Source organism: Nomascus leucogenys, chromosome 6 (genome assembly GCF_006542625.1).
Source record: "Nomascus leucogenys isolate Asia chromosome 6, Asia_NLE_v1, whole genome shotgun sequence".
Classification (NCBI taxonomy): Eukaryota; Metazoa; Chordata; class Mammalia; order Primates; family Hylobatidae; genus Nomascus; species Nomascus leucogenys.
In genome coordinates, this window is record NC_044386.1 from 77943872 (window position 1) to 77961658 (window position 17787).

Below are 17787 nucleotides of genomic sequence, written 5' to 3' on the forward strand. Positions count from 1 at the left end.
TTCAAATTTAAGAACAGGATTTATTGTTTATGGATTGACATGGAGATCAAAAGCACACACAACTCCTAAATTCAACATTCTGAAAAACGCTCTCCATTATCTTTTCTAATTTTCCTGTTGTCCAAGAGTTGGATGTAGGCGGAGGATTACCTAGGTGCCGAGGTAAGAGACTAAAGGCACAAACTGTTTCAGTATAATAAAGAAAATAGTTAGAATAAGAATAGTTATAATACAAATTAGATATAGAGCTGATCATGGACAATTATCAATCATTATTATAAACATTACTAATCATTAGCTTTTAATATTACTCTTTGTTGCATTACTAATATAACCTAGGAATAACCAGCAGGTATAGGGTCAGGTGGTGAAGGGACATTGTGAGAAGTGACCTAGAAGGCAAGAGGTGAGCCTTCTGTCACGCCTGCATAAAGGCCGCTTGAGGGCTCCTTGGTCAAGCGGTAACGCCAGTGTCTGGGAAGGCACCTATTACTTAGCCGACGGTGAAAGGGAGTCTCCTTTCCTTGGAGGAGTCAGGGAACACTCTGCTCCACCAGCTTCTTGTGGAAGGCTGGATATTATCCAGGCCTGCCCGCAGTCCTGGGGCCTAAACCCCTCCCTGTGGTGCTGTGCTTCAACAGTCACGCTCCTTGTCCACTTTCATGCTCCTCCCATACTCCTGGTTCCTCTTCGAAGTTCGTGGTAGATAGCAGTAGAAGAAATAGTGAAAGTCTTAAAGTCTTTAATCATTCTTGTAAGCGCAGAGAAAAAAACGCTGACGTATGCTGCCTTCTCTCTCCGCTTCAGCTACCTAAAAGAGAAGTGCTCCCTATCCTGTAATCACGTGACTTGCTTCACCTTGTCAATCACTTAGAAGATTCACCCTCCTTACCCTGCCCCCTTGTCTTGTATGCAGTAAATATCAGCGAGCCCAGCGGTTCGTGGCCACTACCGGTCTCCCCATCTTTATGGTAGTGGTCCCCCGGGCCTAGCTGTTTTCTCTTTATCTCTTTGTCTTGCGTCTTTATTTATTACAATCTCTCGTCTCCGCACAAGGGGAGAACAGCCGCTAAGCCCCGTGGGGCTGGACCCTACAGTTGGACATATAGCATCATGTCAATGCGGATCACAAGGTCAGGAGTTAGAGACCAGCCTGGCCAAGGTAGTGAAACCTCGTCTCTACTAAAAATACAAAAAAAATTAGCTGGGCGTGGTGGCGTGTGCCTAGTCCCAGCTACTTGGGAGGCTGAGGGAGGAGAATCACTTGAACCCGGAAGGTGGAGGTTGCAATGAGCCAAGATCGCGCCACTGTACTATAGCCTGGGTGACAAAGCAAGACTCCGTCTCAAGGAAAAAGAAAAAAGGGGGGGGGGGTCACAGTCTTCTGCATTCTCAGGTAAACAAGAATATAACTATCAAACATACATGTATTATATGTGATACATATTATGTGTGGCCGGGCATGGTGGCTCAGGCCTGTAATCCCAGCACTTTGGGAGGCTGAGGAAGGCGGATCATGAGGTCAGGAGATCAAGACCATCCTGACTAACACAGGGAAACCCCATCTCTACTAAAAATACAAAAAGTTAGCTGGGCGTGGTGGCGGGCGCCTGTAGTCCCAGATACTCAGGAGGCTGAGGCAGGAGAATGGCGTGAACCCGGAAGGCGGAGCTTGCAGTGAGCCGAGATCGCACCACTGCATGCCAGCCTGGGCGACAGAGCAAGACTCCATCTCAAAAACAACAACAACAACAACAAATTAGCCAGGCATGGTGGCAGGCGCCTATAGTCCCACCTACTCGGGAGGCTGAGGCAGGAGAATCGCTTGAACCCGGGAGGCGGAGGTTGCAGTGAGCCAAAATCGTGCCACTGCACTCCAGCCTGGGCGACAGAGACAGACTCCGTCTCAAAAAAACAAAATATAAGTATTTATTAAAAAACAGCAGTTAGAAAAAAAAAAAGACAGTAAGCTCCATGAAGATATAAGCTCTGTGATCCACTATGGCATCTCCAGTGCCAGACAGCATCCAGCAACTTACTTGCTACTAAAATGTATTAAAGGAATGAATGAAATACTACTTTGCAATTTTGTCTGCCTTCTCTAACCAACAGAGGTGCAAAAATATCACATTCTAATTATGTATCAGGTATTTATATATCTGCGAAGGAAGACCTGTCTCGTTAATTTTTTTATCCCCAACAGCCTAGAAAATGTTGAAAGAAAAAAATGGGGAAAAAAGCCCTTTTCTGGAACAAGTTAGAATAGGACCCACATACATTTTGTTACTAACAAAACGTCCAGCTTGTCTTTCTTCTTTGAAAACTGCATGGCCTTAAGAGGAGTCCATTCTAATTAGGAAAAAAGTCACCTTTTCAGAAGCAGGTGCTTCCCACTCCATGCAAAGTAAAGCCAAGTTAGCAAAACCGCAAAGACTTGGCTAATTCAAATACAAGCTAATTTATTATTATTGGCGCAAATTAGCCACTTTCTTTTGCTGCGCTGGTCAATGTCCACAATCATACTGACTCTTCCTGTAGGGCGAATGTCTCACCAGTAGCTGGTGAGAAGCACAGCTCTTCTCAGCCAAAACCGACAGAGACTGGAATTTCTGCAGTGCAGTAATCCAAACCCCTCGAGTAGATATGCCTGCTTTAAAATCTGCATCTCGTAAGAAATGCCTTAATTTTCCATATTAGGAACTGAGAAAACAAGTCTCCTGAGCCCTTCAGGGACAAGTTCTTTTCCAAATACTACAACCACCTCCAACCACCCAACAATGCCTCAGCCCGAGGGTGGGCCACACGCGACCCAGTGCTAAAGGGTCACAGCCAAGCTGTCCGCCGCCTGCCTTCCTTTTAAAGAAGCCGCACACAAGCGGGCTGCCCCGGAGTTCAACTTCCGGCCACATAGTGAGAGGATGTTTTCCTACTGGAGCTGAGCCGCGGGGGCGCGCCCCCCGGCCGCGCCCTCCTAGCCACGCCCTCCACGCCCGGCCTTCCGAGCGCGAGCTCGGGCGGGCGTACGGAAAGGGCTGGGCCACGTGGGCGGCTGCTGAGTGGTTCGCCTTCGCCCCTCAGCGCACAGTCTGGCAGAGGCAAGCTCAGAGCGCACGGAGAGCGCGGTAGCGCGCGCCCGCGCGCGTTCTTAGTACCTTCCCCGGTGACGTGCCTGACCGAGGCCGCGCCAGGGCGCTGTTGCTGCCAATACAGCTGTCATGGCGTCCGAGGCGCTGGCTGCGGAGAACTGGCCGCGGTCTCCATAGAGCTGGGGGCGGGCGGCCCGGTATGGAGAGCAGCCCCGAGAGCCTGCAGCCGCTAGAACACGGGGTGGCGGCCGGGCCAGCGTCAGGGACCGGTTCTTCGCAAGAAGGGCTACAGGAGACCAGGCTCGCCGCTGGTGATGGTCCTGGGGTATGGGCGGCGGAGAGCAGCGGCGGGAATGGGCTGGGGGCGGCGGCCGCCAGGAGGAGCCTCGCGGACTCGGCTTCTCCCGCGGGCTCTCCTGAGGTTCCCGGACCCTGCAGCTCCTCCCCGGGTTTGGACTTGAAGGACAGTGGTTTGGAGAGTCCTACTGCCGCCGAGGCGCCTCTGAGAGGGCAGTACAAGGTGACCGCCTCCCCGGAGACAGCCGTGGCCGGAGTGGGTCATGAGTTGGGTCCCGCCAGAGACGCGGGAGCCCGCCCGGATCTCGCCGGCATCTGCCAAGCAGAGCTGACCGCCGCCGGCTCCGAAGAGCCCAGCAGCGCCGGCGGCCTCAGCAGCAGTTGCAGCGACCCGAGCCCTCCCGGGGAATCTCCGAGCCTGGACTCTCTGGAGTCGTTCTCTAACCTGCATTCTTTTCCCAGTAGCTGCGAGTTCAATAGTGAGGAGGGAGCGGAGAACAGGGTCCCTGAGGAGGAGGAGGGCGCGGCGGTGTTGCCCGGGGCTGTTCCTCTGTGCAAGGAGGAGGAGGGGGAGGAGACCGCTCAGGTGCTGGCGGCCTCCAAGGAACGCTTCCCGGGACAATCTGTGTATCACATTAAGTGGATCCAGTGGAAGGAAGAGAACACACCCATCATCACCCAGAATGAGAACGGACCCTGCCCCTTGCTGGCCATCCTCAATGTTTTGCTCCTGGCCTGGAAGGTACATTCTGCAGCTTTCTACTTCCTACAGCTTTTGGGGTGGAGGAAAACGGGGTGAGGGAGCTGTTGCATGTCAGGTGATGGCTTCCTTTCTTTCCTCATTCATCAGTCCCCTTCTTACATGAAATTCATTCCAAGACTTCCATGTTGAAAGAATATTCTCTTGTGCATATATCGAAAAGAATTGCCCCTAACCTCAGTTTTCTCTTGTAGTGTTTAAGAGTTCAACATTCAATTGTGGTTGATACACTTAGAAACCAGAAGGACTTAGAGCATCTTAAATCTTATGATTATTTTAAACTATAATTTCTTACATTTTCTTACTGACCTTATCACATATGCAAAAAAGTGAAGAATTGAAGAAAGTAATCTTCAGAAGTTACCATCAATCCGTGATATCATGGACTAAGTTTTCATGGTTATATTTAGTCTGATTTCCAACTAATGCCCCATTTGTGTGTAGATACTTAAGAGAATGGTGATGGGGAAGATGTGGCTCTTTAGACAAATTCCATTTAAGGAAAAGCATTGGTCTGAGACCCAATTACCGTAACTTCTTGGTTTTCAAAGATTGTTTTCATTTTATGCATGATTTTTACTTGCCTCATTTCTTTGGCTCTCCTTAAATGGTTTGGCATTATTACCAGTAACCACGCATCCGAATGTGTTAAGGGAGCTAAAACTCTAAAGAACTAAAATAAGAAAAGATAAGTCTAAGGTGAAGGAGCAAAAAAGGGAAAGACCGTTAAAAATAGGTATGTTGAGGACTCAGAGCGAGTTACCTGTAAAATGAAGCTTGCAGTGTTAGGGTGCTGAGAAGGTGCATCTCACAGCACCTATTTTATTTTCAAATTGGTAATTATATCTATAGATGCAGTGTTTCCTAGAAAAAACAAACAAACAAACTGGGTGTGGTGGTGTGCGCCTGTAATCCCAGCTACTTTGTAAGCTCAGCTACTCTGGAGGCTGACACAAGACAATCGCTTGAGCCCACAAGTTTGAGACCAGCCTGGGCAATATAGTGAGACCCTATATTAGAAGAAAAGAAAAAGAAAAAAATAACCTGGATTCTTCTAAACAGTTAGGTAGAAAATCAAGTAAAGGGAATAGTGTTTATCAAACATGCCTTTATCTTCCTGTCGCTAGCAAGGACTGATACAAAAGAAACAAAATTAGAAACCTTGTCATTGTTTGGTGCATAATGGCACTGAGATGTTTTGAGTGAAGGCAGTACCTGCCCTTAAAAGGCTGTCAAGCTGTTTGAGGTGGCATCATTAACTTACTGGAAACTGTTTAAGAACAAGAAATAGTAAGTTATATGAGACAAGTGGTAGGTAAATTGTGGTAAATCTGTGGAAATGCATTTGATATTCAAAAAGGGGACCTTTTCCTTTGGTATGGCGTAGTCCTAGAAAGCTTCCTGGGATTTATAGGTCTTGAACCAATCTTTTTTTTTTTTTTTTTTTAAAGACACCACTATTAGAGCAATTTAACAGATCTTTTAAGGAAGAGAATTTAGAATAACAGGGAAATGGAATTCCTAGGGGAGAGAAGAGTATAAACCAAGGGAATGAAAATAGAATGGATATTGTGTGTTTATATGTTTATTACATGACAGAAGTGGTAAGTTAATGTTGGAGAATAATGAAAAATAAGGTTGAAAAGGTGAACAAGAGCCACTTGATAAAGGCCCTCAACTAGGGAGTTAGTTAGACTTGCTCTAATGGGCCAGAGTCCCTAATCTTTTTTGTAGGAAGGAGTAACTATTATTTTCCTTTAGTCTTTTTTCTTATGTAGTACTGCAGAAATTCAGAGGAAAGGGCAAGTACTGTGGTCTGGAGTATTTGGGGATAGATGCATATTAAACTGACTCATTCAATTCAGACAGATTCAAGTGAATGATCAAATGTTTGGGTTCCCACTATGCGTGAGGTACTAGAAATGCAAAGATGAGGCCAGGCGCGGTGGCTCATTCCTGTATTCCCAGCACTTCGGGAGGCCGAGGTGGGTGGATCACCTGAGGTCAGGAGTTCGAGACCTCCCTGGCCATCGTGGTGAAACCCCGTCTCTACTAAACATACAAAAAATTAGACGGGCATGGTTGTGGGCACCTGTAATCCCAGCTACTTGGGAGGTTGAGGCAGGAGAATCGCTTGAACCCGGGAGGTGGAGGTTGCGGTGAGCCGAGATCACGCCACTGCACTCCAGCCTGGGCAACAAGAGTGAAACCCCGTCCAAAAAAAAGAAAAAAAAAAAGGAAATGCAAAGATGAGTATGATGCAAATCTGCCTTCTTGTAGCTGACTATCTAGTGGGATGACAGACATATAAACAATAATTACAGTGCAATGTGAGAAGCTCTAATATGCTATGGAAGTGCAGAGAAAAGGGTAATTGAGGAGGGGATTATCAAGGGAAGATTTCATAGAAGAGATAACCTGTGAACTAGATCCAAAGGATGAGTGAGAGAAGACCTTCTGGGCAAAGAGAATAGTGTATTGAAAGATACTGAAGCAGAAAAGGGTTTCTTCTATTTGGAACCTTCAACCACCTTGGTTGAAGTGTGCAGCATAGGAGGTAAAGGAAATGGTGGTAATAGCAGGAAATAAAATTGATAGGTTTTGTCAGACTGTGAATGAGCAAGCCTGCTAATGAATTTGGAGATTATTTTGTAAATCTGTGGTTATCAGTGTTTTTTTTCTCCAGCCTATTGATGCACACAAAAACCAGTCATAAGTAATCATTGATGATTGATAAAGAGATGGATAAGAGAAGCAAAGTAGAGCAGTATTCTCAAAGTGAGCCGGGGTACTAGAAGTCAAAGCTACTTTTATGATAATGCTAAGATGTTATTTGCCTTTTTCACTCTTATTCTCTCACAAGTGTCCGTGGAGTTTTTCAGGCTACATGATGTAATGACATCGCTCTGACAGTTAATGCAATGTGTGCCTCTGTACTTTGTGTTTTAAATTTTTCTCAATTTTAATTTATATTAAGGTAGATATAGATAGATATCCACATAGATGAAAGTTATTGGGGGTCCTCAATCATTTTTAAGACTGTAAAGGGCTCTGAGAACAAAAAGTTTGAGAAATGCTTTAGTAGAGAAAAATAGTAAATGGGATGTGAAGGTTGTTGTCAGATTTCGGAGGATCCATTGCTATAGGTGTTTAGACTTTATATATAGCTGATATTGGAGCTATTATAAATTGCTAGATAAAGAAATGACATGAAGAAAGTGGTCTTTTACTTTGATATTAGGCTAGAAGTAAGACTGTAGTGAGTGTAGCAGGAAGAATTGATGCGGATAGCGCTTTGGTTAGAGAGTTCTTTGCCCCCTCTCTTTGATGAGGATAATGTAGTGTTCCCAATGATGACTCCTCCCAGTGATGGCTATTAGAAGTGAAGGCAGTAACACCATTTCTCAAACCTGGGTAATAGAGATTGGCTGGATCTTTCCAAAGATAGGGAAGGTATGAAGGGAATTATTTTAGATGGGAAAGTCGATGCCAAAGTTTGGTTGTGTTGGGTTGGAAATGTCCAGTACTGGGACATAAAAATGTAAATGTTCATTATGCTGTTAGAAGCAAGGACTGGGTCTCAGGAAAAAGGCTAAATTTTTTTTTTTTCTGAGACAGAGTCTCACTCTTTCTTGCCCAGGCTGGAGTGCAGTGGCAGGATCTCGGCTCACTGCAGCCTCTGCCTCCTGGGTTCAAGTGATTCTCCTGTCTCAGCCTCTCGATTAGCTGGACTACAGGCGTGTGCCACCACACCGGCTAATTTTGTATTTTTAGTAGAGACAGGGTTTCACCATGTTGGCCTGGCTGGTCTCGAACTCCTGACCTCAGGTGATCCACCTGCAAGAGGCTATAAAATTATAAAGAACAATCAAATTGAGGAATTACTACATAGAGTAAATGTGGTAGTTCTGAGACTAAATGAATTCTCCAGAGAGTAGGGAGCAATAGTTCTCAACTTTTTTTCCATCCCAATATATGTGAGAGTGACAAATTGTTTCTGATGGAGCAGAAACATCCTCTGCATCCTGCCTCAGTTTCCCCATTCCCTCTCCTCCCCTACCTAATTCTCCAGGAGACAGAGAGAAAACAGAGGAATAAAGATTAAATTGGGGGAGGAGGGGAAGAATATTAAGGGTGAGAGAGTGAAAAACCAGCATAGGCACAATTTGAGATGTGGAATGAGAACTAGAAATAGGGCAATGTCATGATAGTATTCAGGGAAAGAGAATGTAATAAAAATGTAGTACATTACTATTGTCAAATGCAGCAGCATCAGAGAGCTAATGGAGTAGGGAAGATTCTGCTGAAAATGACAGGTGTAGGGACAAGGTCACTGAAAAGTCAGGATAACATGGAATCCTCAGTTCTCTTTAGAGGAAAGGAACAACAACCGTATTTTCTGAAGTAGTGGGAGGAATGGAACAAGAAAAATACAGAGACAAAGTCACGTTAAGATAGAGAGGTAGGCCGTGTGTGGTGGCTTATGCCTGTAATCCCAGCATTGTGGGAGGCTAAGACAGGAGGCTCGCTTGACCCCAGGAGTTTGAGACCAGCTGGGGCAATATAGTGAGACCCCCATCTCTGTAAAAAAAAAAAAAAAAAAAAAAAAAAAAAAAAAAGAGAGATAGATGAAAATTGAAGCCTCATATTTTTCAGTTTGGCAAAATAACCATTGAACTCATAAGTAGTAACTATTGAACTCATTAATAATTAAGATTGTAAAGCATTTGACAGGGTGAATTTTGTGAGAAAAGTATATTACATTTTAAAGGAGGATCTCAGTGGAGATTATGCTTAGGAATTTGAGGCACAAACAGAAAGACTGCCAATTAGTAGCATGGATAAATTGAGGTTTTCTTTAAAAACTATTAGCATATCAGTTTTGCTTTGTTTTTGGTCTTTCCCTAGTTCGCTTATGTCTGGAAATAGGAGCAGGAAGAATGACCGGTTAGAGTTATCAAGACTTGGGCTTTTCTTTCAAGAACTGACACCTGGGGTATAGGGGGAAGAATTAGAGAATTGAAAGTGAAAACAGCTGAACATCTGAAATTATTAGAAAATCAATAGACTGAACAAACTGGGAGGATTTGAGCAAAGGAATAAGTGTAGTGGCTCTGGATGAGAAGTGACAGTAAAAATGATCAAACAGAGTAAGGACTGAGTTGAAAGTATTGGTTCAGAACTGATAGAGAGTAGGTGATCATTCATAATCTATTAAATAGTTGGCTAAGCACTGTGGCTAACACCTGTAATCCTAGCACTTTGGGAGGCCAAGGCCAGAGGATCAGTTGAGCCCAGGAGTTTGAGACCAGCCTGGTCAACGTAATGAGACCCCATCTCCATAAAAGAAAAAAAAAACTTTTTTTAATTGTAAAAAAAGAAAATCTATTAAATAGTTGAGCTGTGATGCTCTAACATCAAGAAAGAAAGAAATCTATTTATTACATTTAATTCAAGCTCAAATTTGTAATTCTGTTTACCTCTCATTTTCAAGAGATAGTTTCATCTACCTCTGTATTTTTCCTTTTTATTGTTTTTTTATGGAGACAGGGTCTCACTATATTGCCCCAGCTAGTGTCAAACTCCTGGGCTCAAATTACAAATTATACCAGGTAAATTTATCAAAATGTATGACTTATAATACATTTTTATTTTGCTTCTTTTTGACTATATTTGATTTTTAATAGTTTTTAAAAATCTTATTTTAGCTGTAATAAATGCAATTTATAGGTATATTTGAGGGCTGTGACCCATGTAATTAGGTGTTTATGAAGTTAAGTCAGAAAGTATATAACATATATATTTTAGTGCTTACGAAGATATTTCTTTTTTTTTTTTTTTTTTGAGACAGAGTCTCGCTCTGTCACCCAGGCTGGAGTGCAGTGGCGCAATCTTGGCTCACTGCAAGCTCTGCCTCCCGGGTTCACGCCATTCTCCTGCCTCAGCCTCCGGAGTAGCTGGGACTACAGGCGCCCGCCCCCACGCCCGGCTAATTTTTTGTATTTTTAGTAGAGACGGGGTTTCACCGTGGTCTCGATCTCCTGACCTCGTGATCCGCCCGCCTTGGCCTCCCAAAGTACTGGGATTACATGCGTGAGCCACCGCGCCCGGCCGATATTTCTTTAGTAATAGAGGGAATCCCTACTTGGTTATACTTTTTTTTTTATTTTAGAAAGAGTGTTATAGGTTCTGAGGCCAACATACAGAAAACATACATGTAACCTATACTATGCATTGTGATAGAGAAGATAAGAGTATTGCAATATGTAGTCATTGTATAGCATTTTAGTAGAAGAATGAATGCACTAATTTAAGATGCTGGAAACACATCTCCTCTCCTTCTTAACTCTTTTTGGTAGGGAATTCTTTTCCCAGTCTTTTTCTTTGCTTAGTATAAGCTGAGATTATCTCCTGTTCCAAGTCATGGGAGGAATGCCAGGGTCCTGAAGCAGGATTTTTTTTTATATAAAGTTGGTTTCTCCAAACATCAAACCTAGAAACTGTAAAATAAGGATTAATATATTTGATTCTGTAAAATATAAAAAAGCTTAAAAAAAAAAAAAGACACACACCAAAAAAAACCCTCACCATAAACTAAATCAAAACACACTAAACTAAAGGAACTATTTGCCAGATTATATGTCTAAGGGCTAATTTCCTTTTTTTTTTTTCTTTTTTTGAGATAGACTATCATTCTGTCACCCAGGCTGGAGTGTGGTGGCGCAATCATGGCTCCGTATAGCCTGCACCTCCCGAGCTCAAGCAATCCTCCCACCTCAGCCTTCTGAGTAGCTGGGACCACAGGTGTGTGCTACCATGCCCACCTAATTTTTTTTTTTTTTTTTTGAGACGGAGTCTCATTTAGTCGCCCAGGCTGGAGTGCAGTGGCACGATCTTAGCTCTCTGCAACCTCTGCCTCCTGGGTTCATGCAGTTTCTGGCTAATTTTTGTATTTTTAGTAGAGATAGGGTTTCACCATGTTGGCCAGGCTGGTCTTGAACTCCTGACCTCAAGTGATCTGCCCGCCTCGGCCTCCCAAAGTATTAAGATTACAGGCGTGAGTCACTGTGCCCAACCAATTTTTTTTTTTCTGTAGAGATGTGCCTTGCCATGTTGTCCAGTCTGGCCTTGAACTCCTGGCCTCAAGTAATCCTGCCTCGGCCTCCCAGAGTGCTGGGATTACAGGCGTGAGTCACCATGGCCAACCCTAATTTCTTAATTTACAAAGAGCCCTTATAAATTAGAAAAAGGTAAGCAGCACAATGGCAAAATGAACAAAAGGCTGTTAACAGAAAATTCAAAGTTCAAATGGACATATGCTCTTGTCTCATTATCACCTGCAAAGTGAGGCACCATGAAGGTTAGCCTCTTGCCAGGGCTGAGTTTTTGCTCTATTTCTCCCTCCCTCCTTGATGACTTTTTTCCCTCAGATCCTTTCACAGACTCTTCTAGCTTCCATCTAGGTTATGCTTTTTCCTGTGACTTGCAGAAACATTGTAATCACACAAATTTTCTCTTCCTGAAGTAGCACAGAGCTCTTTTGAGGTTTTCCAAGTGTGTTTATTACTTATAAAAAGGGAAAAACAGATGGTGAGCCAAAGGTTCCATCTTAGCCTCTGCCCACCTTGTTTTTAAATATAGATCCTGTAAAAAGAGATTAAAACTTCACACAGTTGTGGGGTTTTGTTTACACAAAAGACTTAAGTAACATTTCTGAGGCTTTCATTCCCAGTCTCCTCCAAGAATTAGAATTGGTGTTGTAACTCTGGATTTGTAAGACAAGGTAGACAAGGGCTGAGGAGAGTATAAATATTGCCAGTAGGAGTTGCCCTCTAATAGTGATAGATGTGTTCATTTTTTCTTCTCCCCTTGGTATGAGTAGTCTTTTAGTTAAAAACCTTCTCACTCCCCATCCAACCTTGTCTGTTGAGTCCCAGGTGAAGGACATTTGGGCACTAGGTGGTACTAGCAAACATAAGGGCTTTGAATAATAATAGTAAGTGCTCAATTATTTTTGTGTCCAGATACTGTGCATTATTTTACATGCATTGTATGTGTTTTCTCTTTTAAGTTTCTCAACCACATCATGAAATCCTTATGTAGACTCTTGTTCTTATTTTATATATATAGAAAATTGAGGCTGGGTGTGGTTGGCTCACACCGTAATCCCAGCACTTTGGGAGGCCGAGGCAGGCGGATCACTTGAGGTCAGGAGTTTGAGACCAGCCTGACCAACATGGAGAAACCCCTTCTCTAGTAAAAATACAAAATTAGCCGGGCGTGGTGGCGCATGCCTGTAATCCCAGCTACTCAGGAGGCTGAGGCAGGAGAATCACTTTAACCTGGGAGGGAGGTTGCGGTGAGCCGAGATCGTGCCATTGCACTCCAGCCTGGGCAACAAGAGCGAAACTCCATCTCAAAAAAGAAAGAAAGAAAATTCAAGTGCATAAAGTTTAAATGACTAGCCCAAGGTAAGACTATCACCCACTCTAGAACCAGAGCTCTCACTCAGGATGATTGATTGGGAAGATAAAGTTCAAGATAGCAATAAGTCTGGTGGACAATAGGTCTGGGGCAAAACAGGGTGGGAGAGCCAATGATAAAGTCAGAGAAGCAGAGATGGACTTCATGATTCCTTAGATCGAATCCTGGGATCTTGGTACCAGTTGGTCTTTATACAAACTCCGGTTTTTAGCTCTCTGTACTTTATCTTATGTCTTTTGAAGTGTCTGACACTTCTAGTTTCAGAGTGTCTTTGGGGTACTACGGTGAATAAGCTGGCCTTTCCCATTGTAGTTTATTAAATATATTCTTGGATATTTTTCAGTAATTAGTAACTTCTGTTTCTACTGCTACTACCCTAGTTCAGGCCTTCATCTCTCACCTGGACTACCTTAGTAGCCTTCAAAATGGTCTCTTGTCTTACCCTATTCTCATCTGTCTTTCAAGCAATTAATGTAAAAGTTTTATTGGGGGGGAGATTTTTCAGCATAGTAAGCTTGCTGAGCTTCTTAAATATAAATAGTGAATTCTGAATGGAAGATGCCTTCTTTTACAAGTTAATTTTTTTTTTCCAGACAGTGTTTCATTCTTGTTGCCCAGGCTGGAGTGCAATGGTGTGGTCTTAGCTCATTGCAACCTCCACCTCCTGGGTTCAAGCTATTCTCCTGCCTCAGCATCCCAAGTACCCGAGATTACAGACACCTGCCCCCACGCCCAGCTAATTGTTTTGTATTTATAGTAGAGACAGGGTTTTACCATGTTGGCCAGGCTGGTCTCGAACTCCTGACCTCAGGCGATCAGCCCACCTTGGCCTCCCAAAGTGCTAGGATTACAGGCATGAGCCACCGCACGCAGCCTACTAGTAAATCTTTTATTAGTAAATCTCGCTGCAACAACATTCTTTGTTGCCCTAAAACACTTTGAAATGCATATAAAATAAGACATTCCTGCAAATTTAATATGTGTGAATATATCTGCAGTTTCTGACAGTTTTAAATAGGCCTTGGTCTTACTCTGAGGATAGGGTTTAAATTATGATAAAAACTGATAAAAGTGTTTCAGAGTTTCAAAGCCTTTTTAACTTGTGGGTTGTCTCATAAAATGTTCCTGTTTTGAGATACTGATGGTGGCAAAGCGCAGGGGCTCATGCCTGTAATCCCAGCACTTTGGGAGGCCAAGGCAGGTGGATCACAGAGTCAGGAGTTCAAGACCAGCCTGGCCAAGATGGTGAAACACTGTCTTTACTAAAAATGCAAAAATTAGCCATGTGTGGTGGCGGGCGCCTGTAATCTCAGCTACTTGGGAGGCTGAGGCAGAGAATTGCTTGAACCCAGGAGACGGAGTTTGCTGTGAGCTGAGATCGCGCCACTGCACTCCAGCCTGGGTGACAGAGCGAGACTCCATCTCAAAAAAGAAAAAAAAAAGAAAGAAATACTGATGGCAAGTAGAAAGCCAATTAGATTTACTAAAAAGTCTGAATTTGAGTATTTTTAAGTATAGTATTATATTATTAGTAGTAAATGAATAGTACATACAAGAAATTAAAATGTAAAGCATGATGTGTAATAGCTTATAATACTTAAATTTTTATTTGCTGGAGCCAGAATTAAAGGCATGTTAAAAGAATCCTTAAGTTTTTGAGTCCTTATTTTGAAAAAAGTGGGTAAAGCTTCTCTTTGATTCCCATTAATACTTCTAATATTTTCTAAAGAGTAATTTCTTTACAATTTCAACTAAAAAATCATGAATATTATATATTCATGCTGAATATATAAATGCTACATATATACACACATACGTGTATATACACTGCATATTTCAAATTAGTGAAATTTTTACTATTATTTAGTGCATCCATTTTGCCATACATAAGTAATGCAAAAATAGACTGCAATATAAAAATGTTATCTTCTGTGTTCCAAACTCAACTCCCTGTTTGAATGTCAAACTAAAAATGTCACAGTTCCAAAGCAGACATCATTTTCTTCTACAAACTTATCTTCACTTGCCAAATTTCCATTGTTATCAATTGTATGGATCTTAATTTTTAGAGTTTCCTGAGCCTTAGAGTCAACTTTGATTATTCTTTCCCCATTGTGCTCCACTTTTCATTGGTCACAAAGTTCTATCAATTATTGATTTAAAATATGTTTCAGATGATGTTTTATATAAGATTTCATTGAGCAGAAAGTGTTCTGCTGTTCTTAAAAAAGTCTGTGAGTATTGGTATAATGGAAAAGGTAATTGCTTTGATGTCTGATCTCACTTTCCATCACAGTACTTCTACTTACTTTGGCTAAATTAACTTTTTAAAGCCTTAGTTTATTCTTTGAATGGAGGTAATAATGCCTGCTTCATAGGATTGCTGAGGATTCAGGTAACATAAAATTGAATGACAATTAGTAGATGTTCAATATATTTAATTTTTTTCTTTTTCTTTTATTTTCTTTTGAGACAGAGTCTTGCTCTGTCACCCAGGCTGGAGTGCAGTGGCATGGTCTTGGCTCACTGCAGCCTCTGCCTCCCGGGCCCAAGTGATTGTCCTCCCTCAGCCTCCTGAGTAGCTGGGATTACAGACGCCTGCCACCACGCCTCGCTAATTGTTTGTATTTTTAGTAGAGTTGGGATTTCACCATGTTAGCCAGGCTGGTCTTGAACTCCTAACCTCAGGTGATCCGCCCACCTCGGCCTCCCAAAGTGCTGGAGTGGAGTGAGCGACTCTGCCTGGCCCCTGACTTCTCTTTTCTAAAGAGCAGAGACTGGGAAATACTCAATTTTATATTTTCTCAAATATCTTCCCAACTTCGGAGAGGTGTTGGAACTGAAACTGTGTGTTATTGAATACTTATTATATTGGTATTCTAATTGTTAAGCATTTAAACACATTATTTGGCTAGTAGTAATTTTTGTACTTGCCATCACCTATATAAACTGCTTCTTATTTCTTAGTTATTGCTGAGTCCCCTGCATTTATCTTTTCCTTTGGATTATCAAAATCACAGGTGTCAAAACCTTGGCATATCACTCTTAGGATGTTTTACATTCCTGTTTAAGATTTCAATTACAGTTTAAACAGAAGGTTTTGTTGTTACTGTTTTTGGTCTTGTTTGAGTCTATTCCCAAATTTACTTTACTCTTTAGATGATTAAGAATTACAGAATGGTCCGGGCACGGTGGCTTACACCCATAATCCCAGCACTTAGGAGGCTGAGGCAGGCAGATTTAAGCAGAAGTTTGGGCTCCTGCTTGAGTCCAGGAGTTTGGTCAACATGTCAAAACCCCATCTCTACAAAAAATACACAAAATTAGCCAAGCATGGTGGTGCACACCTGTGGTCCCAGCTACTTGGGAGGTGGAGGTGGGAGGATTACCTGAGCCTGGGGAGGTTGAGGCTACAATGAGCCATGATTTAGCCACTGGACTCCAGCCTGTACGATAGAATAATTGGGCTAAATTTTTGAGGTTTTACCTTATAGTGGAATATTTGGAGTTGGAGTAGCTATTTTGTTTTATTAATTTAAATATTCTTGTGCTTATATTAATAATTTTCCAGGGCCAAGTGCGGTGGCTCACACCTGTAATCCCAGCAATTTGGGAGGCTGAGGTGGGAGGATTGCATGAGGCCAGGAGTTCAAGACCAGCTTGGGCAACGTGGTGAAACCCCACCTCTACAAAAAATACAAAAATTAGCCAAGTGTGGTGGTGCATGCCTATAGTTTCAGCTACTTGGGAAGCTCAGGTGGGAGGATTGCTTGAGCTGGGGAGGTCAAGGCTGCAGTGTGCCGTGATCCTGCCACTGCAATCCAGCCTGGAGGACAGTGAGAACATGATGTCTTAAAAATAATAATTTCCTCAGGAAATCTAGTTAATTCGGTAATATTTTTAGGGTAGGACATTTTCCTAGATAATAAAAATTTATTTGGCCTCTATTAATTGGGAGCTATTTTTTAATATATGTTGAGATACTTTGCTCAAATTTTAGGAAGAATATTTAAACTACTTAAAGTGCCTTCCAAGTACTTTTGTATATGTTAAAGTACTCATTTATTTTATGTTGTAGATAATTACTAAAAGAGGTCATACTTGATTTGTCATTTTTTTTTTCTTTTCTTTCTTTCTCTTTTTTTTTTTTTTTTTTTTTTGAGATAGGGTCTCTCTCTGTTGCCCAGGCTGGAGTGCAGTGGCATGATAGCAACTCACTGCAGCTTCAAATTCCTGGGCTCAAGTGATGCTCCCACCTCAGCCTCCCAAATAGCTGGAACTACAGGCACGTGCCACCACACCTGGCTAAGTTTTGTTGTTTGTTTTGGGACTTTTTCTGTAGGGACAGGGTCTCCCTATATTGCTTAGGCTGGTCTCAAACTCCTGGGTTCAAGTGATCCTTTCACTTCAGCCTCCCAAAGTGCTGGGACTATAGACGTGAGCCACCGCACCCAGCCTGTTATTTTTTTCATTGTAAAATGTAAAATTTAGAAATTCAGACAAACTGCCACAACTATTAATTCTATATTCTTAGCCAACTATCTCATAACCTGTTTCTCCTTTGAAAAAATCTAAAAAGACAAAGGAGTACAAGCCTTATTAGGTCATTAACAAAACCCTTGGCACTTGCTTTTGAAGTGATGGTGGTGAAGGAAAGCAAAAGAAAAGAAGCAAGCTTTTGGGAAGATCTTAAATGGTTAAAAAAATAATTAAGATCTGTGGATGGCTCCACAGTATTAGTGTGAAGCAGGCACTTCTTAGTTTTAATAAACATCCAAAGTACTTTACTGGCTATGATTCAGGAAATGAATATACTACTGACTTTGCTTGTAAGTAAGTGAGTTGAAATATTTGTGTATTTGCTTCTAAAAAAAAAATCATCTAATGCAGAGATCAGCAAACTTTTTCTGTAAAGGATCAGAGAGTAAATACTAATATTTTAGGTTTTGCATGCCATACAGTCTCTGCTGCACAGATTCATCTCTGCATTGTAGTGCAAAAGCAGCCAGAGATGGTGCATTAACAAATGAGAGGGACTGTGTTCCAGAAAAAAGTTTATTTAGAAAAACAGACAGTCGACAGTAATTTGCCAGAGTTTCAATTTAAAAATACCATATATGGGAACTCTCTGTACTTTCTGCCCAGTTTTTCTGTAAACCC

General features: G+C 42.2%; 1 protein-coding gene and 1 long non-coding RNA gene across 3 annotated transcripts in view; one reads left to right on the top strand and one right to left on the bottom strand.

Annotated features, from left to right (window-relative positions):
- Positions 1-2864, bottom strand: LOC105739917. Its single transcript, XR_001115899.2, has 2 exons — positions 2278-2864; positions 1-811 (listed from the first exon to the last, which is right to left on the bottom strand). It is a non-coding gene; the product is annotated as an uncharacterized LOC105739917 (long non-coding RNA).
- A 225-nt stretch (positions 2865-3089) lies between these two features.
- The window catches only part of MINDY2 (MINDY lysine 48 deubiquitinase 2), a 94259-nt gene continuing 79561 nt past the window's right edge, over positions 3090-17787 (top strand). For both annotated transcript variants that reach the window (XM_003267038.4, XM_012507432.2), the window contains exon 1: positions 3090-4125. In XM_003267038.4, the coding sequence (XP_003267086.2) occupies positions 3286-4125 (840 nt within the window). In that variant the 5' untranslated portion in view covers positions 3090-3285. The remainder of the gene's footprint in view (positions 4126-17787) is intronic.